The 27,681-nt window shown below is 46.6% G+C and overlaps 1 protein-coding gene across 1 annotated transcript in view; it reads left to right on the forward strand.

The window, feature by feature from the left end:
* LOC119972132 overlaps window positions 1–27,681 on the forward strand; it is a 660,627-nt gene that overhangs the window by 446,469 nt on the left and 186,477 nt on the right. The window contains exons 40-41 of the mRNA XM_038808465.1: window positions 18,995–19,073; window positions 23,873–24,007. Of these exons, the coding sequence (XP_038664393.1) occupies window positions 18,995–19,073; window positions 23,873–24,007 (214 nt within the window). The remainder of the gene's footprint in view (window positions 1–18,994; window positions 19,074–23,872; window positions 24,008–27,681) is intronic.

The raw sequence follows: 27,681 nt of genomic DNA on the forward strand, positions 1-27,681 counted from the left end.
ATGTCGGGTGGAGGCGGAGTCGGCAGACAGGTTGCAACATTACGGGGTCTGCGAGTTGGGGGAGCGATTGCTCTGGATTGCGGGGGAGTTAGGGGTTTCGGTTTCGACAGGCATACTTTAGCATAATGTCCTTTTTGACCGCAGCTGCTGCAGGTCGCGTTGCGGGCCGGGCAGCGCTGCCATGGGTGTTGGGGCTGACCACAAAAATGCCACTCTGGCGCTCCATAGTGGATGGGCGGCCGCACGGCGCAGGCCTGGGGCAGTCGCTGGTCGGGGGTGCGCGATGGGGTCACGTGGTCTGCGGGGAACGAGTTGACACTTTGAAACGTGACCTCCATTGAGGTGCTAGCGCTACCGTGTCCTCCAAGTTCTGGGCCCCTTTTTCGAGGAGTCGCTGGCGCACATAATTAGACCGGACCCCTGCAACATACACATCACGGACAGCGAGTTCCATATGCTGGGAGGCAGTTACAGCCTGAAAGTTACATTCCCCTGCAAGGGCTTTTAAATCGCGCAGGTAGTCCACTAGCGACTCTGCGGGGCGCTGGCGGCGGGTAGCGAAATATGCCGCGCGTAGACCTCGTTTACAGGCCGCACGTATAATCGGTCGAGCATAGCAAGGGCCTCGGAGTACGAGTCGGTACTGTTGAGTTGTGTAGAGATGCGATGGCTCACCCGTGCGTGCAATAGGCTGAGCTTCTGCTCATCTGTAGTAGCGGAGGTAGTCGGCGCAGCCACGTAGGCCTTGAAACACCAAAGCCAGTGCAGAAAGATTTCCTTCGCCTCTGCAGCCTGCGGGTCCATTTCTAGTCGATCAGGTTTGAGGGCTGTTTCCATAGTAGTTTTCTTAAGTCTGTTAAATTGATGTGACCATCAATTCACTCGAGACACGATAGGAAGTAAACTGTGGCTTCAGTAGACTTACAACTGAGCCTGCCTGCGACCAGAAGAACTGAGGGCAGACTCACAAGGCTGCAGCACATTATACTTCCGGTAGTGGGAGGGGCCATGGGCGGAGCCATGGGCGGAGCCGAGAGTGGAGCCCTGTACAAGCTCCTCATCTCCCCCTGTGGACAGAGCCGAGCAACGGCTCACAGACAGAGCCCACAAGGACACAATGCTATACAGTGTGAACACAATACTATACAGTGTGAATTACATGATGTACATTCACCACAGGTTGGCCATCAGTGGGGGTGGGGGTTGGTGCCATCAGTAGGGGATTGCCCCTGGCTGGGGGTGATGGGCTCAAAGCCCACAGGTCCAAGGTGCCAGCCCCCTCAGATTGTGTAAACCAATACCAGGGGTGACTGCAGCTTCTGCCTACCCATTCCACTGAACACCCCCAGGGCAGAGCCCTGTCTGTGGTAATATGGTGCAGGTGACTTAACTCCCTCTGACTGTGGCAGTCTCTGGCTGGACAGCAGAAAGCTATTGCTAATAGGGAATTGGCATTGCTAGCTTTGTGAGCACTCCACAGCTCCCACTTGGATTCCTGTGGGTCGATGTGCCTTCTGTAGGCAAGTGTTATTGCTTAACTCCCCAATCAGATTGTGAAGCCTGGCCACTATGCCTGTACACTGGAGGCATCAACACCACAGAGGTAGCAGCCATCAATCAAACACCCAAGAACTGGGCCTCAGCACTGGAGATATCCCTGCGACAGACGGTGGGTGTGTGGATTGGAAAGGGAACCAACACCCGGTCCAAGTAATGTCTCCGACAGGGATCAGGCATCTGATGCCCAGGGGCCTCTGCTGTAGCCGGGTGGGGGGCGGGGGGAGGGTACAGAGCAGGGTCCCCCAGCACAACCGACTCATTGGGTGGCACCCTGAGAGATGACAGGGAATGTAAGGGTGGGGGAGGCTTGGCGACACAAGGGTCCAGGTACCGAAGCCAGAACTTGATAGTTGGTGTCTCATCCTCTCCAATTCCTTACAGATATAACATGATGGATGATATTGTGGACCCCGCAGGAGCTGTCCTGGTGGTAATTTTGGCAGGCCAGGTGGTCAGACACCAGAGAAGGCAGTGGCAGCAGCGTCAACAGAGGCTCGAGGTGGAAGCCCATGTGCAGTGACCCGCCCCACACATGAGGACCCAGCCACCCATCAGGCAAGGGAGGGACTCAGAGTGGGAGGCCAGCGACAGACCAACGTGTACAGGCGTTGCTGGTCATTTGAGGAGATGTCAAATAGCATGTGCCGCAGGAGGCTCTGCCTCAGCAAGAGAGTGCGGCACCTGTGCTATGTCCTTGTGGACTTGGCAGCACGTGGACAGGAAGCTACCCACTCCCAATGGCTTTTTAGGACATCACAGCCCTGAACCCTTACTCCTCGGGTTCTTTCCAGGGCTAAAGTGGGGATTTGTGTGCATATCCCAACCAACAGCCCTAAGGGGGACGGCACGGTGGTACAGTGGTTAACACTGTTGCCTGACAGTACTGGGAACCTGGGTTTAATTCCAGCCTCGGGAGATTGTTCTCCCTGTGTCTCATGAGTTTCCTCCAAGTGCTCAGGTTTCCTCTCACAGTCCAAAGATATGCAAGTTACGTGGATTGGCCATGCTAAATTTCCCATTTGTATCAAAAAGATTAGGTGGGGTTACTGGATTATGGGAATAGGGTAGAGGCATGGGCCTAGGTAGGGTGCTCTTTCCAAGGGTCATGGATGCCCTGTTTTCCCGGGCATTGAAATTTATAAACTTATAAACTGGACCAGGCCCATCAAGATGACCGGGCAGCAGGATTCTTTGCCATCGTTGGGATGCCCCAGGTCCAGGGGTTAATAGATGGCATGCATGTCGCCTTTCGCGCATCACGCGATCCAGGAGCGCCCTTCATTATCAGGAAGGGGTTCCACTCCCTGAAGGTTCAACTTGAGTGCGGCCACCATCTCAAGATCATGCACGTGTGTGCACACTTCCCCAGGAGCGAGCGCGACAGCTACATCTGACGCTGTCGAAGATCCCCAGCGTCTTCAAGATGTCCAGTTGGCTCTTGGTGGCTAAGGAGTATCTGCTGAGGTCCGAGCTAATGATGCAAATGTGGAGGCCAGAGGCCAATGTGGAGGCCAGATGTAATGTGTCCATGTGGCCACCCGGATTGTCATTGATTGGTACATTGGACTGCTGAAAATGTGGTTCTGATGCTTCAACCGCTTTGGCGGTCTCATCGGACGTGGCTTCGCCCGTCATCTCACCCCCTCCACCCTTCCCAGTTGGGTTCTGAGATCCAGCAGACCTCTGACTGCTGTGCACCCTGGACGTTCCTGCCTCCCACGTGTGTATCAGTAACTGTGGTGCTCACCGGATTGTGTCCAGAAGTCTGTCCATTACTTTCGGCCATTGAGGTGCGTGTCTCTGCGCTGGTGGAGCGTGGAAATGACAGCTGTGACGACGCCTCAATGGTACATTCTCAGAGTGCTCCTCCGAGGGGTTCTCTTGGAAGACTATGGAGGGGCCACCTCGAATGTGGCAGCACCATCAGATAGGGGCCCTGTGGGAGAATGAACATGTGGTCAGTGAGAGGGAAGGATCATTATGTCTGGCATGAACACACGTGTGACAGGTCATCTGGGGGGGGCCGGTGGATATTCCCTTCTACGGTGCAGGCCAATCTCAATGTCGGTGACTGATCTGTCCTTGGTCATCCCCCTACCCCACCCAACCTCCAGGGCCGTTCCTCATAGGGGTTAATGACTCTGCTGTCCGACACTCCACCACCTGTCTTCGCCCTTTCCCATCTGTTATGAGCCAATTTCGCCTGCGGGGACAGTGAGAGGCATTGTGAGCTGCAAGCTTCATGCATCGCGGAGTTGGGGGTGGGGCTATTGCAGGGGACAGGCATGGGAACCGGCCCACCATATGTTGATACTCCTCAGAAGAGTAGCCCCACAGTAGAGGAAGCTGGGGATTAGCAGAACTCATCTCAAACAAAGAACAGATGTACCCTTGCCACAGGAACCCTCCCTGGCACACAGCCTTCCTCAGAGTAACACTATCAGCTCGACCACCCCGAGGATCACAAAATGTCTCCAAGCCCTGCCTGTCCACCAAGCTCCTGATCCTATCCATCCCATCCCTGGACAAGAAACCTAACCAGCTCCATGTCACAACCTGTCTGTAAAACCCAGGTTCCACATAATAATAATAATAATCTTTATTAGTGTGACAAATAGGCTTACATTAACACTGCAATGAAGTTATTATGAAAATCCACTAGTCACCACATTCCGGCGCCTGTTCAGGCATACAGAGGGAGAATTTAGAATGACCAAATTACCTATCAGCGCGTCTTTTGGGATATGTGAAAGCAAACCGGAGCATCCGGAGGAAACCCAAGCAGACACAGGGAGAACGTGCAGACTCCACACAGACAGTGAACCAAACCGGGAATCGAACCTGGGACCCTGGCGCTGTGAAGCAACAATGATAGCCATTGAGCTACTGTGCTGCCCGACATAACACCGCAGCTAGGTCCAACAAACGCACACATCCCTTGTTCACCCCCATCTGTGGGTCCTGCCCGCATATCAGACACTTAGCATCGAGACGCATGGCTGCAGAGTGTCAACGTCTTCACCACACAACCAGATTCCAACCTCCTGGTGGGAGAGCACAAGGCTCATCCAGTGAGGAGATTCACAGTAGACCTCACGGGGAGATACAAGGCAGGGACCACAGAGCCTATCGCTAACACCTGTTGCAGCAGGAACCAGTACACCTGTTGGCAGGACAGATGGTGAGGATAGAGACTCCCCAGATCATAGGCTGGGTACCAGACACTGATGGGGACAGGGGTGCAGTGTGGACTACATCATCTCAAAGGGTCGGGGCAGGGGGGAGGAATGGGCATGTTAAGGATGGTGCAGCAGTACAACTCAGCGTGACCATGTAACCTGGTGGCATTAGATGGTCAAGAGAATCCTCAACTTGCTGACATTCTCCGTCTCTCCCCCCAACCCCCACCCCACCCCCGCGCAGAGTCATTGATTCGGACTACAGGCAGCAACGCTCCCGATCAACCTGACCATCGCTGATGAATGGCGGGGAGAGTGCAAGGGCCAATCCAGGGAGGACTCTGCACAAGAAGATCCTGCCCTGGAGAGCAGGGGCTAGCCGGTGAGGCTCGAGTATCGGCTGTCAAACAAGACAATAATAATAATAAGAGGAGGTGCGAAGGAGGTGTCACATCAGGCCCTGTGTATCCCATCATCGCCTGTCCTCTGAAGAGCTGCTGGACCATGTGTTCCGCCAGACTCCGAATCACGAGCTGGACCGTATGCCACCTGTGCCAGATAGGGGCACACCTGACACTACAGGAGGAGGAAACCCACTCCTGGTGGCCGTCAAAGTGTGGGTCCTCCTGAACTTTCATGCCAATGGCTCATTCCAGGGCTTGAGTGGGGACTTCTGTGGGATCTCGCAAACATCCGCACGCAGGTGCACCCACGCTGTCATGGAATCCCTATATGCCCAGGCATCGGACTGCATCTCCTTCAACCTGGACTAGACCCAACCTGATGCCCAGGCAGCAGGATCTACCACATTTGCTGGCATGCCCCATGTCCAGGGGGTGATTGATGGCATACATGTCAACCTTCAAACACCAGTTAAACATGGGGTTCCCTTCATCAAGAGGAAGGGCTTCGACTCCCTGAACGTGTGTGACCACCAGCTGCGTATCATGCACAACCATGCCCTATTTTGAGGCAGCATGCATGACAATTACATCTTCTAATAATAATAATAATCGCTTATTGTCACAAGTAGGCTTCAATTAAGTTACTGTGAAAAGCCCCTAGTCGCCGCATTCTGACGCCTGTTCGGGGAGGCCAGTACAGGAATTGAACCCGCACTGCTGGCATTGTTCTGCATTACAAGCTAGCTGATTAGCCCACTGTGATAAACTAGCCCCTATCTTGGCACACTCGTCGGTTTCCAGCACTGTGGTGGCACTTCCACGGGTGAGGGGTTAGCTTGTGGGTGACAACGGTCATCCACTGAAGTCATGGCTAATGTGCAGAGACCCCAGACCGAGGCGGAGAACCGTCACTCAAATAGCAACCAGGAGCATCATCAAGCAGTGTATCGGCATGCTCAATATGCATTTCTGATGCCTGGAACGCTTTGGTGGGGCTGTCCAATATAGCCCTTGGATTGTCTTGAGCATCGTGCTGGCCTGCTGCATCTTTCATAACATTGTGCTGCAGTGGGGCGAGGAGGAGGAAGAATGGCAGACTTCAGCTGACGAGGAGGCTAATTTTCGTGTCCAGGAGGATCCGGGCCATGGAGCATGAGGTGGCATGGCAGGCCGGTCAATGAGCGATCCAGGGCCGCCACTCATGGGACAATCTCATCACCTCTTGATTTACTCACGAGGAGGCTTTACCACTGGCAGCTCCACCCCCCCCCCCCCCCCCCCCCCACTTCAACAACCATCCCCCTATCCCCACACAGGTTCCACCTTCCCCCTCCCTCTCCCTTAGTCCTTCCACCTCTTCCCTCCCACTTAGTCCTTCACTCCACCTTCCTCTAGCCTTCCTTCCCACTACCACAGCTCCCCCTCCCCCTTCCGAGGGTCATACCAGCATCACCACAGGGTGTTGGCCCCGGGGAAGCAGTATCAGTGGGCTTGTCCATGGGACAGAGGATGATGATGATGACTCACTGTGAGATGAGCTCATTGTCTGACAAAATCTGACTCCTGTGTTTGAGATAACATACCACTGTCCTCACAGATGATCTCTGCATTTGTGATGCCGATATTTTCTCATGGGTCCAAATATGTTGGTGGGGGTTTGGGGGAGGGCGAGGGGCGGATGCGGGAGTTGGTGAATGGTTAGGACTCAGTCACTGGGGTTGCTGTCATGCAAGGTGGGCTCACACTGCTGCCCCCATGCACTACCACATCTCAGTGAGGGTGTATGTATGTGGGATGTTCATGTGTCATGGACAACCTGCACACTCCCCTGCCCTCGTCCTTCATATCTGTGAGTCAGAGGCTAGAGTTAGATCGAACTGGTGGTGCAAAAATGTTCAACGGTGAGTATTTACAACATTTCCCTTTCCCCTCACTATCAACGACATCTGTGCAAATTTAAGTGTCATCTATCTTTCTACACTTTCGTGGCCGCCCGCTTCTTCTAGGTGTTATCCCAGACAGAACATCAGAAGTAGAGGCATGCTGAATGTCTTGTCCTCGGCCTGTGATGCCCCAGAGGGACTGGCCGAATTTCGGGTGTCACAGGCCACAATGTGTTAGCCTGTTCCACCCACTGTCTCTGAGATACGGCAGTGTCAGGTGTGGGGGATTCTGAAGGGCAGAGGTTCCAGTACCTCTTGGGGGCATGAACCCCATCGCTCCTCCTTCCCCAGGGTGCTCAGTGGCCCCCGGGCTACTCCAGGGGATGGAGGGAAGGCCAGAGTGACTCCAGAGGTGCCAGTCCTGGAGATTCCCCCTTGTCTGAACCATCGCCTTGATGCCCTCAGCCACGGTGCACTGAGAAAGGGTCATGTCCCTCAGCGAGTGAGCCATGTCTCTCACTGCCTCTTTTGTGTTCCTCTGGGACTATGTCATGTCCCTCTGTGCAGGTGACTTGTCCCTCTGTGACTGGCCAAGGTTAGTCAGTGCCAGCCAATGCTCTTGATGCCCTCAGCCATAACCCTTTGTGATAGGGCAGCCCAGTAGCATCGTGGTTAGCACTGTTGCTTGACAGCGCCAGGGTCACAGGTTCGATACCCGGCTTGGGTCACTGTCTGTGCGGAGTCTGCACGTTCTTCCCATGTCTGCATGGGCTTCCCTCGGGCGCTCCGGTTCCCTCCCACAAGTCCTGAATGACTTGCTTGTTTGGTGAATTGGACAGTCAGAATTCTCCCATGTCCAAACAGGCACTGGAGTGTGGCGACTAGGGGATTTTCACAGTAACTTCATTGCAGTGTTAATGTAAGTCTACTTGTGACACTAATAAAGATTATTATTATTATGAACCAAGTTCTGGAGCATCGCAGCAATGTCGATATGCGCCAGGGTCATGTCCACCTGTGACTGGACTCTCCTGTCCTGCGCCTCAGCAATGGACAACACAGTGTGCCTCTTTGGACACCTTGATTCATGGCTCTAACGTTTTTCCCCAGGCCTTATAACACGGCCAGCACCTTTACAATGTTGGCCTGGGTACTGCGCTTTGTTCCGTGGGATCGGGTAGCCCTCGATTGTCTTCCCCAGAATGGTGTGCAGTGATATTCTGAGGGTCTGGCTGGGAGGGGGGCAGCAATCCCGGGCGGCCCAGCCTCGTCTGAAAGGAATCCTGCAAGACAAAAGGCATGTGGCGAGATCTTGGGAAGGCCTGTTCTGTGGGAGAGGTGTGACCCACTTGCTATGGAGACACCTGCATTGCATTGGACTCTCACCTGTTTGGTGCATGGTGAATCCATTTCTACCACTGCCCTCTCCTCAGTCTCCTCCATGAGTTGCAGGGCCCTTTCCTCTGACGGCTTGTGGACCCGAATATCAAGGATGCCCCCTTCCATCTTCTGATGCTCCTGGAGATTAAGGGCTGCTTTATTTTTGGAGACACAGAAAGGGCAAGGCGTGTTTTGGGGAGTGTCTGTAGCTGGTGGTATGTGTGTGTACAAGGCTCATGGCCAAAGAGAACAATATATGTGTTGGGTTTTCATTGAGGGTGGGTTGTAAGGGAGATGCAGACAGGTGGGATGCTGTTGGCTTCTAAGGGATTGGGAGCTGATGTGAGGAGTGAGGGACGTGAGTGATGTAGGGGCACAGAGATGGTTACTCACTTGAGCTGCCCTGAGTTCATTCACAGCATTGCGTGCTGGTCCTCCTGGAGAGGCTGCCAGTACTGACAGCCTCTGACACCTCTTCTCAGATGCTGTGGAGTATTGAGGGCTTGGGTCTACCCTGGGAAAGAGGATGCCCCTCCTCTCCTTAATGGGGTCCAGCTGCAACTCCCAGAATCTTGGAGCAGGTCTTTCTGCAAACATCTTCATGACTGGTTCTGAGCACGAATCCCACCCCAGCGAATCAGACGCCAGTGGGGCCGGGAATCAATTGGGCTGCATATGGGCAGTGTGTTGGTCCATTTGGATGACCTGACTTTCTCCTGGCCAGTGTTTATAGCAGGAACGCGTAGTTCCTGTGATTTAGTCTTCAGAATTGAGAATCTAGCCCCAAATCTTTCCACTTTAGAGGCAGGATGTAGCTTTGAGTTAATTGTTAACATAGAACATAGAACAGTACAGCACAGAACAGGCCCTTCGGTCCTTGATGTTGTTCTGAGCCATGATCACCCTACTCAAACCCACGTAACCACCCTATACCCGTAACCCAACAACCCCCCCTTAACCTTACTTTATTAGGACACTACGGGCAATTTAGCATGGCCAATCCACCTAACCCGCACATCTTTGGACTGTGGGAGGAAACCGGAGCACCCGGAGGAAACCCACGCACACACGGGGAGGACGTGCAGACTCCGCACAGACAGTGACCCAGCCGGGCATCGAACCTGGGACCCTGGAGCTGTGAAGCATTTATGCTAACCACCATGCTACCGTGCTGCCCACGTTTCCTTTGAGGAAAATACTCTGAATATGCACATTTAAACAGTTATCGAACTGTATTGTCGGCCATAAGAAATTATGGAAAGCAGCAGCTGTTACATTCTAGTGCATTGCAATGATTGAGTCGGTGTACCAAAGAACGTCTAGTTTGTGACTAGTTTAGATTTATTAAATTATAATAACGTGGTTAGAAAACAATACTAATACTGTTAATAAACTGTAAACTGTTAACAACTAGAATACAAGAGCTAATACAAAACACAACTATCCACAATGACTCCTCACCCAGACGCCCCAAGGCTACAGTGTCACATGGTGCAGTTCTACTGCCACCTGCTGGTTGGAGGTCTAATATATTAACATACAAAATTGTTTATGCATATCATTACATCCCCATTCCTTTAGATTTTAACAAAAATATAATATACATCATTTCAATCAACTATCATACATATGATATGCATAGCGTAACAATTCATGTTATTTAAAATTACACTGTCATCTACAGATTCAGTCTGTCAGGCTTCTTTCGAGGTCTCGTTAACCTTCCAAGCTTTTGTTAATCTGTCGAATCTGCTTGACAGTTCGAGTGGCTCTGAAGGTGGCCCTGTTGAAACTGCATTACTCTGTGCATCTTCAGTTTGTATGCTTGATTCTTGGTCAGATTGCATTGGTTTGGATGGACAGAAGTTTTCACACACATCATACGCTGACAGTGAAGTAACAGGTTGCTGAATTTTCAACAAAGCTCTTCTGTTCCCCTGAGTACCTGTCCTTGCTCTGTGATGATCTGTAGGGTCTCGGATCTATCTTCTGAATCACTTTTGTACACTTTGACCAGCCATCAGGATCCTCCACCCGTACTATATCATTGTGTTCTAAAGGTTGTAGCGCCCTGGTTGACCTGACATAGTACCTCTTCTGCTTCTTCTTTGAGACTGCAGTTGATGTTTTATTCTGTGACTTGTTTGTTGATTTGAATAACATGGTAATATTTTTCTGATCTTCCTGTGCTTCAATAGTTGTAATGGTGACAAATCATTGCTCAAAAGTGACGCTCGATAAGTGAGCAATGCCAGATATAGATCATCCTGGTTGTCCATCAATTTTTTAAGTAATTGTTTTACTATCTGCACACTTTTCTTGATTACCATCTGCAGGACGTCATCCTTTATGGTTTCTGCCACTATTAGTTTTGATTTTTCATCAGACACTAGCAGTGTCTCAGTTATCTAATTGACATGCACTTGTACATCTTCAATATGATTTTTTAAAATGTTTTAAATTCATTTACAGGACACATTGCTCAGTTATTGATCATCACCATGTCCATTCAAAAGTATTCATCTTCTTAATAACTTCTTGATTTGCTGCACAGTGAACTCGCTGGCATGGCAAACGTTTATTGCATCTTCGAACTGGAGCTTATTCTCCTGAAACGACATTCACGCACTTTATCATTTTTTATGTCAAATGCAATTTTATCCCTGATCATTGATGATCTTAATATGGCAAAATTACAAGTCTGAGCCTTTAATTTTAGATCCGTGAGAAAACTGTTGAATAACTCGCCTGTCTGTTGCGTGGGCATTCTGAAAATGTACCTTTTAAAAGTTTTGTTCTTCTTCGGGATACAATGCTTGTCAAACTTTTTAACGATGGCATCAATATTCTCACTATCTGCCTCACTCAAATACAAACGTGTTAAAGATTTTGATCGCTTTTAGACCTGCTACAGTGAGCAGCAATGCTGTTTTTCGCTCATCAGGCTGTGCCTGTAAACCTAGAGCCGCTATGTACAAGTTAAACTGCTGCTTAAAAGCGCTCCAATTTGCATCAACATTACCAGGTACACATAGACTTGGTGGTGTTTTCAAGCAAACCATCTTTTTCCTTGGTGACTAGTTGAGCATTGAGATGTGTTCTTTTGATGCTCTTCGTCGATTTTTTATTTAGCAATACCATTTCCTAAGTTCTTGACTCCAGATCTTCAATTCGTAGACCGTCACATCTGGTACCATGTTACGTTCCAGTGCATTGCAATGATTGAGTCAGTGCACCAAAGAACATCTAGTTCGTGACTAGTTTTATTAAATTACAATAACATGGCTAGAAAACAATACTAATGCTACTGTCAAACTGTAAACTGTTAACAACTAGAATACGAGTGCTAATACAAAACACGCCTAGCCATGACAACTCCTCACCCAAGCTAGATCTTAGTGAGCCATGGTTTACCTATGGCCAATTAAATGCCTTGAAAATTTCAAGGGATATGGCTCTCAGTTTTTTTATGTGTTATCGAAGGGGGAGAAACCATTGAAGACATTTTGTTTTAAATGAGAGAATTTCTCAAAATGAATATAAAGCATCTTTAAAGATTGGCCTCCTTCTCTCTTGGGTGTTTCTCGGTGTCAGGAAATGGCCCGCCATAGGGCCATGACGGGATCTCCTATCCTGCAACTGTCAATTGAATTTTCCATTGAATCCACCCCATACCGTCGGGAAACCCAGTGGGACCAGAAGATCAGCTGATCATCTTGCCCCTTGTATTTTCCAGTACTTTAGCACTGTAAAATTTCAAACATCACACAATTTTTCAGTATTAGTGTATTTATTTTAAAGGTCACCATGGGTTAATTTTCCAAAAGTACAATCTGTAAAAAACTTTTAGCAATGTAAGTGGCACTTCAATTCTTGTTCTGAAAAAGAAAATGTATATGATTGTTGACACTGATAAATTAGATTTGTGATAAATTTGTTTCCTGAAGAAATTGATAACATAAATTCTATTCACTTCAAGAATAATGCGGTTAATATAGATTTTATAGAAATGTAGATTATGGCACAAAGAGGCCATTTTGCCCATTGTGTCCATACCCACCGATAAGGTACCTTTGGCCCATAGCCCTGTAGAATACGGTACCTCAATTATTGATCCAAATTTTCTCTTAAAATTAGGTTATGTTAACTGGCCTATGGGTATGCAGGTTGACAAAGCTTTGACAAAGAGTCATCGGACTCGAAACGTTAGCTCTTTTCTCTCCCTACAGATGCTGCCAGACTTGCTGAGGTTTTCCAGCTTTTTCCCTTTCGTTTCAGAGTCCAGCATCCGCAATAATCTGCTTTTATTATGAGTACGCAGGTTGTCCCTTCCTCTAGTTTTAAGCAGCAGCCCTCTGGCATCATTTCTGCAGCTTAAGTGGATTGGGAAATAATGGTCAGAGCCCCTATTTCTTCTCTTGCTTCCTTAGCAACCTGGGATGCATTTCTTCCAGGCCTCAAATCCAATTCTAAAGATGGTAAACAAACTAACAATTCCTCGCTCTCTATGTTTATCCCATCCAGTATTTCACATTCCACAATTACAATGTTGTTTGTGAAAACAAATACAAAATATTTATTAAGAACCATACTCATATCTTGCACATCCACATAAAAATTATCTCTTTGCCTCTAACTAACCCTACTCTTTCTTCAATTATCCTCCAAAACATCCTAAGATTTTCCTTGATTTTACGTGCATTTTTTTTTCAAATTCTCTCTTTGTTTCCCTAATTTTCTTTTCAATTTTACCCCTGGAACTTTTAAACTCCTCTTGGCTTTCTGGTTTCTAAAATTCTTATCATTTGGTAGAATCTTTCTTTTTTGGCCCTTTTATACTTTGATCACCACTGGCGTGAAGCCATACCCACAGTCATTTCATAGAACATAGAACATATAGTGCAGAAGGAGGCCATTCGGTCCATCGGGTCTGCACCGACCCACTTATGCCCTCACTTCCACCCTATCCTCGTAACCCAATAATCCCACCTAACCTTTTTGGTCACTAAAGGCAATTTATCATGGCCAATCCACCTAACCTGCATGACTTTGGACTGTGGGAGGAAACCGGAGCACCCAAAGGAAACCCACGCAGACACAGGGAGAACATGCAAACTCCGCACAGACAGTGACCCAGTGGGTAATCGAACCTGGGACCCTGGCGCTGTGAAGCCACAGTGCTAACCACTGTGCTGCCATGCTGCCCAATTTCAGCCAGTCCCAGGGATGAAGAGGTGCAAATGGTGGGAGCTTCTGCAGTCCCTGGCACACACTACATTGTTGGGCAAGTCACTCTATCTCTGCACCTAGACCCAGCTACCAGATATAGCTGTGGGCTAACATTTTCATTTTGGACATGCCTAGGTGTCCATTATGAAGATCCCTCATTATGGGTTTGTAACCCTTGCACAGGACTATAACACGAGTCCCCCTGAGGAGGATTCTGTCTTCCACATTGAATTCTGCTATTTTGGTGGTAAAAGCCTTTAACTCACTGGGCAGTTCCCGATGTTGGCCCCCGTATAGCACTAAGTGGCAAACTTTGAACTATAAGGGGTCTGATTGTATCTACTCACGTATTTGGGCCGCCATATGTATCAATGAACTGCAACGCGATTATGATATCATCAGCTCTGGGGGGGCCCTGGCAATCTTGTCAGCAGGGGGAGCCTGCTCAATGCATCCGTAATCGCGATCTGCGTGGCTGGCTGATGCTCCAACTTGTACTCATACGCCGCCGGTAAAATGTCCATCACTGGACTCAATGGCCTTATCCTCCTTGAAGAGTTCCAACAGTGGTTTGTGGTCCGTCAACACCATGAAACGATGCTCATACAAGTAAAGATGGAACTTCTTCACTGTAAAATCTTCTTTCCCGATTTGCACTCAGCTGAACCAGTGTTCTGAAGGCGCATGCAACTGGCCGCTCCCTACTGTTGTCCATTTGATGTGAAAAATGTAAATGTAAATGATCTTTATTGTCACTAGTAGGCTTACACTAACACTGCAATGAATTTACTCTGAAATGCCCCTAGTCGCCACATTCTGGCACTTGTTCGGGTACACAGAGGGAGAATTCAGAATTCTCAGCTGGTACGGGAATTGAACCCGTGCTGCTGGCCTTGTTCTGCATGACAAACCAGCTGTCTAACCCACTGAGCTAAACCAGCTAAAATGGTGCTGATGCCATATGGTGAGGTATTGAACTTGACTAGGAGTGGGTTGACGTGATGGTAGTGCATCAGCCGGATTACATTAGCTGCCATTTCACTTTAGTATACATCTCTTCCTGCAGTGCTCTCCATGCCAACTCCTGATTTTTCCTCAGCAGGACGTTTAGGGGATCTAGTATTGTTGTGAGGTCCAGAATAAATTTGTCATAGTAATTTACTAGTCCCAGAAGCGACCACAGTTCAGTTGTGTTTTCCGCTGTGGGAGCTTATTCGATGGCAAGTGCCTTTTCCTCCACTGGGTGTCGAACCTCTTGGTCCACACGATACCCCAGATAAACGACATCTTTGGTGTGAACAACACACTTCTTCTCTCTCTTGAGTTATGCTCCCATCTCTGGAAAGTGGCGGAGCACCCCATTCAGATTGCTCGAGTGCTCACGCTCTGTCATGCTTGTGACAAAAAAGGTCTTCCAAATAAACCCTCACGTATGGTAAGACCCGCACAAAATTTTCCATAACTCGGGAGAAATTGGTGCAAGCCGATCATACCCTGAAAGGCAGTTTCGTGTAGCTGTACCCCCTGTGAGTATTTATTGTTACGTACTGCCGAGAATCCGGGTCCAACCCCAAATCGAGGTATGCATGGCTCATATCGAGCATTGCGAACATGTGACCGCCAACCAATTTTACATTGCAGTCTTCGATCGTGGCATCGGGTCCAATCTGTAGGTCCCACTCAAAGTCAGTTTATAATCACCACAAATACAAACACTTTTATCCGGCTTTAGGACGGGGACTACGGGTGCTGCCCAGTCAGCAAATTTATCCAGCCTGGTGATTCCCAAGTTATCTAGCCACCTGAGCTCCACCTTGTGTAGGGAACCAGGTGAGCCCACAGATGTTTAGGTTGTGCGTCAGGGTCTGCATGAATTTTTATCATGGCTCCTTTGATTTTCCACAAGCCAGCTTGGAAAATCGTAGTGTACTTCCTTAAGATAGAGGCCTCCTGATCCCATCTGGAAAATTCACTGCCCACCAAGGTGGCGACGCTGCAGCCAGTCATGGCCTCGGAAACTGGGGTCACGTCCTTTCACTGTAATCGCAGTAGCCTTATGGACTGCCGTCTGTAGACTACTCGGGTCATCGTAGTCCTCACTATGGACAGTGGTTCTCCCATATATGTTGCCAATCTTGCCTTAGTATCGCGTAACTGCAGGCATTGTACTCCTGATTTAACTTCTCAAACGTTTGCTTGCCATTGACTGAGATGGAAGCTCCCTTGTCTAATTCCATTCCCAAGGAGTGGCTGTTCACTTGAACGGTGATCCTAATGTGGCAACTTTGGGTGCTGCAAAGCAGTTTAGCTGCATACTCTTGTCCTCTGGCTGTTCTAAAAGAAACGTGTGGGATCTGGGCTGACGCCTACCTTTGGTGGAGTGGTGAGCTGACTGTCTGGCCTGTGGTTTCGCTCCCTGCTGTTTCTGTGGCCTTATTGTCAAGGGTCTTCTACTGTTTCGGGGAATGGGTCCTGCCTGGTTGACTCGGTCCCAGAACATAGGCCCCTACCTCGGCGGTATTCCATCCAGGGTGGGATTCTGAGAGTTACCAGTTTAGGAGGTATCACGCACCGAAAGGGGATGCGTCACACACTATTGACTCCCATTCCCTACACTCCTGCATTCCATTCTCTGCAGTCTCTCTCAACAGAGAAATTTCCATGGCCTTCTTCAAGTCTAGCATTGGCTCAGCGAGTAACTTTTGCTGAACCGTCATATTATTTCCACCGCAGACTAATCTGCCCCACAGCATTTCGGAAAGAGAAGGGCCATACTCACAAAATTTAGCCAGTTTTCTCAAACACGTCAAAAACACAGTTAAAACTCAGCTAAAACGGTACCGTTGCACAATGACTGATGGCTTGGGGTTGTAAGGTTCACCACTAGCATTACCAACTCCTCAAACAACTTTGTGTCTGGAGATACGGAATATTTAAGCTTTTGATTACACTGTAGGTAGGCGTTCCACATGCAATTACCAATATCACTGTCTGGCACTTGTCACCAACTGTAGCACTCACCCTGAAGACGTAGTGCATACATTCTGTGTATTGCATCCAATCTTCTACGCTCGCCTCAAATACGTCCATTATCCCAAAGAGTGGCATTTTGGAAGTAATGAAAAGCTCTTCTTAGTGGTATGAGTAGCGATGGCCTAGCTTCCTACAGTTAGCGGTGACATTTGGAGATCCACTTTATCCTTGACACCAATATTCTGACCATAGAGGAGTTTATACGAGAGGCGTAAAAAAACTGGTTATTTATTCTTGAATTAACCATTTACATGACTTACACAGGTCCCATTCGGGACTAATCTCTGCTCGGCTCCCATTCAGGCTGCGTGCATATGTATATAGTGTCCATTGCTCCGCTGATGGGGCCCCCGTCCCTCAGCAGGGAAGCTCACACTCGACAAGGCTCATGGGGAGACTAATTGGTCTGACCCCGTGCGGGTTACAACAGGAACATATTGTTCTGAACCTTCTTCAGATCCTGCTTGAATGTCTCTCACTGTTCGGACACTGATTTGCCTTCAGCTAATGTGTCCAGCCCAATTTTACCCAATCACATCTCAGCTTCGCAAAGTTGGCTTCGCCCCAATTTAAAACTTTTACTCTTGGTTTAATTTTATCCTTTTGCACAACTTCTCTAAATCTAACTAAATTCTGATCACTACCAATAAAATGCTCTCTCACTGATGCCCATTTTGCACTTATCCAGATTCATTCCCTATAACTGTCATCGACTGTCCCTTCTCTTGTTGGGTTTGTTACATCGGGCGGAATTCTCTGATTCCCCCAGCTCCTTGTTTCTTAGCTGCGCGCCATTCGATGGCAGTGGGATTCGATCTTCCTGCCGCTTGTCAATGGGATTTCCCACTGAAACCAACTGATGAGATCAACGATGCGGAATTAGTGAGGTTTTGCAACAATAAAACTCAGTAGAAATTGAAGTTAAACTTCTCGGATGCAAACAAGAATCTTTATTGCCTCTATTTGATTACAATTGAGAGAAACTTAAATCTATTCTCAATAAATTCCGGCTAGCAAAAGGACTTAAAGAGAAGTAACTTGTACACAATTTAACTTTCAAAATAATACAGAAATGGTTTCTTGCTTACGGCAAAACAGCTTGCATTTACTTCAAGAGTTAGAGTGGAAAAGTGAAAATATGAAAAATAGAGATAGCAAATAGTTCAGATCAAAGTCTAGAATGATCTTGGATAAAGATGGCCTTACGGACTACCATGTTTATAGGAAATCTTATCTGTCTTGAGCCAACTATCTAAACCTCTATGTCGGCCTAATTGGTTTGGGTCCGAATCAAATGTATTTGATTCGACGGTTAGCTGTCAATCCTCATTGTGCAACATAAGTTTTGAATATTTCATGTTTGAATATTTGTGTATGTTATGGAATGCGATTCTGTGCTATTATCAATACTAGTTTCAATTGGATTTCTGCTGACTTCGCTTTATCCACATTATGAACAATAGTGCCTTCATGTCACTATGGTGCCTGCTTCATCCTTGATACGATTACTGGTACAGCTCATGTTTTAATGTCAAACTGTCTTTGAATATATGTTTGTTAGAACAATGATTTTTTTCATCTTTGCTTTGTAAAAATGTTGTTTTAATCCCCAATGAGTTTATGCATGTGCCAGGCTTTTTGTATCTCTGTTGAATCTATGTGTTTTATCATGAGTACTGAAATGCTCAATTTAAAATGGGTATTAAAACTGGGGTTTAATATTTACACTAAATGGCCTTCTTTTACCTATCAGATCTATCAGGAAATAGTCGATTCCGATCACCACCCCATGCCGTCATGAAGCCTGCCAACAGGAAAAGTGAACCCCCGCGATCAGGGAATTCTGGCCATCCTTTCCAAACAGAAAATTCTCCCGAGTGCATTTTAAAATCCTGCATCCGCTGTATCTTTACAGCTGAATTTATCCCTTAATTATATTAAGGTCGGCAAAACCCTGCCTCTTAATGCCAGTTTATTTCTGCGTTTCACAGCAATTTGCCTACATATTTGCTATGTATTATACGGAAACAATAATTCTTCGATTATCATTTACAAATAGAACATAAATAATATAATATGGAAAAAAGTAGTCAGCAAAAATATGTTCTATTGGCCAACAGTTTAGAATAATCTGTTAGAGATCATGCTGGTTAATAATATCACTGTACAATGAGGGAGAAATATTCTTTTTGTGTATCTAAATTAGGACTGATGGAGGATGGATTAAGCAGCCAACAGATAATTCAATTAACCAGTTTCAACTTGTACTTTGTGTGATGCAGGAGTTAAGAGTATTTACACAATTACTAATTGTCTTTACTTTCAGGTGAACATATTCAAGTTTAATGCAGTTTGCCTCGGGAAACTATACGATATTATTATCGGATACAGTAGTCAAAAACAAGGTATTTCTGATCACAATCTTTAACATCACGTAAGCAGCATTAATATGGCATGGACATTCAGGAGCTTTTTTTTATTCTACTTCTCTGTGATGTTGAATGTATTGTTTATTGCAGAATAGGAGGAGGCCATTTGGCCCATCGTGTCTGTGCTGGGTCTTTGAAGGATCAATTAACCTATTTCAACTCCCTTGCCTTTTCCATGTCGCCCTCCAATTTTTTTCTTTTCAAAGAATGATCCAATTTCCTTATGCAAGCCCCAATGGACTCTGCTTCCACCACACTCTGAGGCAGTGTATTCCAGATCCTAAATATTCGCTGCCTTAAATGAGTTTTCCTCGTGCCACCATTGCTTCTTTTGCCAATTGACTTATAATTAAGCTCTTTGATTCTCAATCCTTCCACCAATGAGAACAGTTTCTCCCTATCACTTCTGTCCTGATGATTTTGAATATCTCTTTCAAATCACCTCTCAATCTCTCTTCCCATAAGATCTTAAGAAATATGAGAAGGAGTAGGCCATTCAGCCCATTGAGCATGCCATTCAATAAGATTATGTTTGACCTGACTATGGCCTTCACTCCACTTTCCCACCTATTCCCCTTAACCCTTAACCCCCTTTGTGACCAAAGATATGTCTGTTGCCAAAAAAAAACACTTGTCGATGCTTTTCGTATTGCACTCTTCGGGACACTTCATAAGAATACCAGTATAAGGAGAAGACAACTATTAATATGTATGAGAAGAGAATGCTAATTGGTTGACAAGTGGACTCTGATGTGTCGAGGCATTGCCATGCAGAAAGCACAAATTGGTGATGACTGTCAGATAACTGGCCAGCATTGTTTCAAATTTGAACCAGGCAGCTTGACCCTGATTGGTCAAGGCATTGACCTGGAGAATGGCTGCCACTTGTTTTGTTTTTCTAAAACCAGTGCAATGTGTGTACATGTTATTTCTGTCTGCAAAGAACAAGGCCCTGTGTACTAACATGTGTAGTTTCCAGTATACACGTGCCCCACACTGTGAGTCCAGCTGACAGTTTTAAAGTGGTTGTCAGCATAATTCTTAGCACAGGCAGAGCGGGAGACCAATGCTGTACATAGTGCCCTAGATGTGGTCTCACCAATACCCTCTACAACTGTAGCAAACATCCCTACTTTTACATTCCATTCGCTTGTTTAAGTCCTTCCTGTTTATTTCCTATGTTCCCGTTTTCTTTTCTTTTATTAATTTTGATCTATGAACCCATAATCAGAATGTGCCTTTAAGCAGAGGACTCAAGATGAAACAGTTTGCTTGTTAGGACCTTGTATTCCTAGGTCTTGTTTTGGAAAGGAGAAGTCAGACTCGTGGCCGCTGAGTGAATCTTACGAACCAGCTTTGGAGGAAGTCAGATTGATTGGTTGGCTGGCAACCGGTGGGTTGGCCAAGGACAGTGTTTTTGCCTGATAACAGTCAGTGATTAGCTCCTGCGTGATGCATTCATTGGAAGTGGAAGGAACAGTCTCTCTCTCTTTCTCTTTCTCTCTCTTGCTTGCTGAAGTGGCAGAACTGTTTCATTGTTCTAAAACCAGTGGGTGCCTGGCACATCCTTGCTGTAACCTTGAAATGATCCTCCATCTACATAAAAAGTAGACAACCTTGCCAGAAACCTCCAGATCCTTGAAGGAAGAGGAGCTGTGTTATCTCCCTCATCTCTGCTGCCTATTGCCTGATGTCTCTGTGAGTCTGCAATGAAGATCATTTCACGCTGAAGGAAAAGAAGGTATCCAATGAAGGCCTAACCTTCAGAAAGACTTTGCATATAATTTAACCACCATGTTGAGCCTGCCGTCAATCTGAGTGAATCAGTTTACCATCCAACCAGCCTGCTCCCAATGGCGAATTCGGGACCTTGTCCAAATATGGCGAACATATCATTGGCCCCAATCTGCATCAAGTTCCATCTCATTAACAAGATTGAAGTTGAATGTAACATTCTCTTGGGAATTAATCGGCTCCCCAGCAAGAAATCACACAGGTGGCATTTCACACTCCTTTTTAACATGAACAATACCCATTCTCACCTCCACAAAGCCCTGTGTCCCTTCACACCTGCACAACTCCTCATAGAACATAGAACAGTACAGGCCCTTCAGCCCACGATGTTGTGCCGACAATTTATCCTAATCTAAGATCAACCAAACCTACACACCTTCAATTTACTGCTGTCCATGTGCCTGTCTAAGAATCGCTTCAATGTCCCTAATGACTCTGACTCCACTGCCTCTGCTGGCAGTGCATTCCACGCACCCACCACTCTCTGTGTAAAGAACCTACCTCTGACATCTTCCCTATACCTTCCTCCAATCACCTTAAAAATATGTCCCCTCATGACAGCCATTTCCACCCTGGGGAAAAGCCTCTAGCTATCCACTCTATCCATGCCTCTCATCACCTTGTACACCTCTATCAAGTCACCTCTCTGCCTTCTTCGCTCCAGCGAGAAAAGCCCCAGCTCCCTCAACCTCTTTTCATAAGACATGCCCTCCAGTCCAGGCAGCATTCTGGTGAATCTCCTCTGTACCCTCTCCAAAGCATCCTTCCTATAATGAGGCGACCAGGACTGGACACAATATTCCAAGTGTGGCCTAATTAGGGTTTTATAAAGCTGCAGCAAAACCTTGTGGCTCTTGAACTCAGTCCCCCTGTTAATGAAAGCCAACAAACCATACGCCTTCTTAACAACCCTATCAACCTGGGTGGCAACTTTGAGGGATCTATGTACGTGGACCGCAAGATCCCTCTGTTCTTCCATACTGCCAAGAATCCTACCTTTAACCCTGTATTCAGCATTCAAATTCGACCTTCCAAAATGAATCACTTCACATTTATCAATGTTCAACTCCATCTAGTCAATGTCCTGTTGTAACCTGCAACAACTTTCAACACTATCTACAACTCCCCCAACCTTCATGTCATCGGCAAACTTACTAACCCACCCTTCCACTTCCTCATTCAAGTCATTTATAAAAACCGCAAAGAACAGAGGTCCCAGAACAGATCCTTGCGAGGTGTCCCTTCACACCTGCACAACCTCCACCATGTCCATTCACACCTACACACCCTCACATGCCAGTCTAACAACTCATCTGAAATACAGCACCTCCGACAGTGCAGCACTCCTTAGGGTACTCAACTCAGAAACTCAGGAACCACTTCACGGTTACTCTCCATCAGTACTGGTTATGTGATTTAATGGAGTGGTGAAGTCCCAAGTTTCAACTTTCCATGGAAAATCTGAATAGCCATCAACTGCTTGAAGATGGACCAGGGAAGATGTGGACCCTTGCTCTGCAATTAGGACATGAGGAACAGCTCAAATTATGATGGACGCCATCCAAGTCACTGTACATCTGCTCTGAGAGGTCCATTCCTGGTATATGTTAATGACCTAGACCTTGGCGTATAGGGCACAATTTCAAAATCTGCAGGTGATACAAAACTTGGAAGTATTGTGAACCACAAGGAGGATGGTGTTGAATTTCATGAACAGGTTAGTGGAATGGCCAAGTGGCAGATGAAATTTAATGCAGAGAAATGTGAAGTGATTCATTTTATTAAGAAGAGTGCAGAAAGAAATGATAAAATAAAAGGTACAATTCCATAAAAATTGCAGGAGCAGAGGGGCCTGGGCTGTATGTATGCATGAATCATTGAAGATGGCAGGGCAGGTTCAGAGAGTGGTTAATAAAGCATACAGCAGCACGGGCTTTATCAATAGGTGCAGAGTTCAAAATCAAAGAACTGATGATAAACTCACATAACACATTGGTTCAGCCTGAACTGGAGTACTGTGTCCAGTTCTGAGCACCACATTTTAGGAAGGATGTGAAGGCAATCGAGAGGGTGCAGAAAATATTCACAAGTTTGGTTCCAGGGATGAGAAACTTCATTACGTAAAATCGGAAAAATCGGGACTGTTCTCCTTGAAGAAGGGAAGGTTGTGAGGAAATTTGAGAGAGGTATTCAGAATCATGAAAGATCTGGACAAAGTGGGGGGGGAAGACACTTACTATTGGTGCAAGAACCAGACTTAAGTTAATTGGCAAAAGAAGTAATGGTGGCATGAGGAAACATTTTTTTCACACAGGGAGTGTTTACAATCAGGAATGCAATGTTTAATGTTCTGGTCAATTTGGGCTTTCAAAAGGGAATTGGATCATTATCTAAAAAGGACTAGATGCATTACTTCTTAAAGGACCAGCAAAGACATACGGGCCATATGATCTCCTTCTGTGTGCACCCATTCTTATGATTTTATGTGTTATGTCAGCTCTTGCCAAGCTCCTTCACCCATTTGTGATGGTATACATTCAAGGAGCTCTTTTCTATTGTGACCTAGCTCCACAAGCATCTCCATGACTGTTCCTAAAGATCTCAGGAGCCTGGTGGAACGGATCTTGTCCATAGAGATCTTCCTGCAGATCTATGGTGTTGTTGCTTGCTACAGCCATTAAAAAAATAACTGCGTTCGCGAACGTTAATCTACTGTCTACTGTGTGCTTAAGGTACTGAATGCCCTTAAGAATCTGCAGTTATATTTGATTTCCAGCCTTCTGATTCTCAAGCAGTTTGTGAGCATATTTGCTGCAACCTTGTGATAAGGGAATATGTCAACCAGCGACTCCTCCAAGTGACTGTTTGCTCTTGCCTCGCCCACCTGTTTTCCACTGAAAATGAAAATCACCCCTTATTCCAGCTGGTGTGGACTGGTTATACTTCGGCTTTAACTATTTTAATTTATATTTCATAATCAGATGCCTGGTTCCTGGAGAAAGTTATGATAACAGAGGGGGAAATGCCTGTTACTAGATCTATATTTATGCACAATAACTGGATTGGAAAACATCAGAAAGACAATGAATTCCCTGAAGTAATCATCCATCTTGAAGGTATGCAAATTGCTTATACATCCTACCCAAATAATTATAATCAGCAACTTTGTGAACAAAATGGAAAAGGCTTGTTGCAAATAGGGGCTAGTGAGGAAAGGGAAAGGAGCTTAAAATGCTGTCGAAACTGTTTCCAAATCCTCAGGTTCACCTGAGGAAGGAGCAGTGCTCCGAAAGCCAGTGATTCGAAACAAACTTGTTGGACTTTAACCTTGTGTTGTAAAACTTCTTACTGTGCTCACCCAGTCCAACGCCGGCATCTCCACATCATCCAAATCCTGAGACAGGAAACCATGAGATGGTTTGAGGAAAATCTGGTGAGAGAAAAAGTCAATGGTGCAGTCATTATTGGATTATGCAGGATTATGAGGAGAGGTTGAGTAAACTGGGACTGTACTCGTTGGAATTTAGAAGGATGAGGGGGGATCTTATAGAAACATTTAAAATTATGAAGGGAATAGATAGGATAGATGCGGGCAGTTTGTTTCCACTGGCAGGTGACAGCAGAACTAGGGGACATAGCCTCAAAATAAGGGGAAGCAGATTTAGGACTGAGTTTAGGAGGAACTTCTTCACCCAAAGGGTTGTGAATCTATGGAATTCCTTGCCCAGTGAAGCAGTTGAGGCTCCTTCATTACATGTTTTTAAGGTAAAGATAGATAGTTTTTTGAAGAATAAAGGGATTAAGGGTTATGGTGTTCGGGCCGGAAAGTGGAGCTGAGTCCACAAAAGATCAGCCATGATCTAATTGAATGGCGGAGCAGGCTCGAGGGGCCAGATGGCCTACTCCTGCTCCTAGTTCCTATGTTCTTATGTTCTTATGTATTATGGCCAGAAGAGTAGAGTAGAGTAGAGCAGGAACGAACCTCTATTTGCGCCCAGACAGACTCGCGATCACGAATCCACAACATAAATTTATGATTGTTAGCAGGCCAGTAATAGAACAATAAATTGGGGAGGGCTGTCTGTCCCTTTGGAGTAGAACACTGCAGATTCTATGATTCTTACCCCCCCCCCCCCCACCCCACACCCCCCCCAGCCCAATTAAAAGAGGATATCAATATACAGGTATTGACATTATTAAAAAAAAGGACTTCGAGAGAAAAATGGGAAGACACTGAAAGAAACATAAAAACCTTGTGAGCACGTTTGTTTTAATAGCCTGATTCCTATCTGCCAAGGATAGAGGAAGGCTACTCCACAGACTCATGTAATTCAACTTGTGAAGTGCAGCCCAGTCGTGGGCCAGCTGGACCCCCAGATGGTGAAAACCTATCTTAGAAAAGCCTCCCAGGGGGATTAACTGTGAATCATTCACTTTTATCTAAGTTCAATTTATACCCCGAGAAGGAGCTGAGAAGTTAAACAACTTCATTGTGCTGTCTATGGAGGTGGCTGGATCCATAATATAAAGAAGTAGGTCATCTGCATAGAGAGACACCCGATGCTCCACCCAATCACAACAAATACTCTTCCACTGATTCGAGGACCTCGGCGCGATAAAGAGTGACTCTATTGCCAGAACGAATATGAGTGGAGAAAGTGGCAGCCTTGCCGAGTGCCCCTATTCAAGGGGAAATTGTCAGATTTCAGACTGTTCGTACAAACACTGGTAGTAGGGGCATTATATAACAAGTGAATCCAGGAAGCAAATTTATGACTAAATCCAAACCTTCTAAGAATCTCAAATAAATATTCCAATTCACTCTGTCAAATGCTTCTTCAGCATCCAGAGAAAATATCACCTCTGGCTTGGGTACTGGGGAAGGGGAAAGGATCACGTTTAACAGGTGAAATAGAACATAGAATATAGAACATTACAGCGCAGTACGGGCCCTTCGGCCCTCGATGTTGCGCCGCCCTGTGAAACCAAATGTGGACACCAAGTTATTGGCCAAGATCTTGGAATCAAGATTTGAGGACTGTGTGCCAGAGGGGGTAGGGGAGGCATCTGGCAGCCAACATTAGGAGATTATTAAATGTGATAATAATGTCCCCCGAGGGACGGAATGTGGAGGTGTTGGACGCCATGGACATGGTAAAGGCCTTTGATCGACTGGGGTGAGGTTCTGGGGCAGTTTGGATCTGGGCAGGGTCTTGTGGATTAGCTCCAGCTGCTGTATCAGGCACCGGTGGCCAGTGTGCGGACAAACTGGGACGAAGGCCTCATAGAACATAGAACATAGAACATTACAGCGCAGTACGGGCCCTTCGGCCCTCGATGTTGCGCCGACCTGTGAAACCATCTGAAGCCTAACTGACCTACACTATTCCATTTTCATCCATATGTCTATCCAGTGACCACTTAAATGCCCTTAAAGTTGGCGAGTCTACTACTGTTGCAGGCAGGGCGTTCCACACCCCTACTACTCTCTGAGTAAAGAAACTGCCTCTGACATCTGTCCTATATCTACCACCCCTCAATTTAAAGCTATGTCCCCTCGTGTTGGTCATCACCATCCGAGGAAAAAGACTCTCACTGTCCACCCTATCTAACCCTCTGACTATCTTATATGTCTCTATTAAGTCACCTCTCAGCCTTCTCCTCTCTAACGAAAACAACCTCAAGTCCCTGAGCCTTTCCTCGTAAGACCTTCCCTCCATACCAGGCAACATCCTAGTAAATCTCCTCTGAACCCTTTCCAAAGCTTCCACATCCTTCCTATAATGTGGTAACCAGAACTGCACGCAGTACTCCAGGAGCGGCCGCACCAGAGTTATGTACAGCTGCAGCATGACCTTGTGGCTCCGAAACTCAATCCCCCTACTGATAAAGGCTAGCACACCATATGCCTTCTTAACAGCCCTATTAACCTGGGTGGCAACTTTCAGGGATTTATGTACCTGGATGCCGAGATCTCTCTGTTCATCTACACTACCAAGAATCTTGCCATTAGCCCAGTACTCTGCATTCCTGTTACTCCTTCCAAAGTGAACCACCTCACACTTTTCCGCGTTAAACTCCATCTGCCACCTCTCAGCCCAGCTCTGCAGCTTATCTATGTCCCTCTGTATCCTATAACATCCTTCAGCACTATCCACAACTCCACCGACCTTCGTGTCATCTGCAAATTTACTAACCCATCCTTCTACACCCTCTTCCAGGTTATTTATAAAAATGACAAACCACTAGTAACTGAACTCCAGGATGAACATTTGCCATCAACCACCACTCTCTGTCTTCTTTCAGCTAGCCAATTACTGATCCAAACTTTTAAATCACCTTCAATCCCATACTTCCGTATTTTCTGCAATAGCCTACCGTGGGGAACCTTATCAAACACCTTACTGAAATCCATATACACCACATCAACTGCTTTACCCTCATCCACCTCTTTGGTCACCTTCTCAAAAAAACTCAATAAGGTTTGTGAGGCATGACCTACCCTTCACAAAACCGTGTTGACTATCGCTAATCACCTTGTTCTTTTCAAGATGATTATAAACCCTATCTCTTATAACCTTTTCCAACATTTTACCCACAACCGAAGTAAGGCTCACAGGTCTATAATTACCAGGGTTGTCTCTACTCCCCTTCTTGAACAAGGGGACAACATTTGCTATCCTCCAGTCTTCCGGCACTATTGCTGTCGACAAAGACGACATAAACATAGAACATAGAACATTACAGCGCAGTACAGGCCCTTCGGCCCACGATGTTGCACCGTCCTGTG

This window comes from Scyliorhinus canicula, chromosome 10 (assembly GCF_902713615.1).
Source record: "Scyliorhinus canicula chromosome 10, sScyCan1.1, whole genome shotgun sequence".
NCBI lineage: Eukaryota > Metazoa > Chordata > Chondrichthyes > Carcharhiniformes > Scyliorhinidae > Scyliorhinus > Scyliorhinus canicula.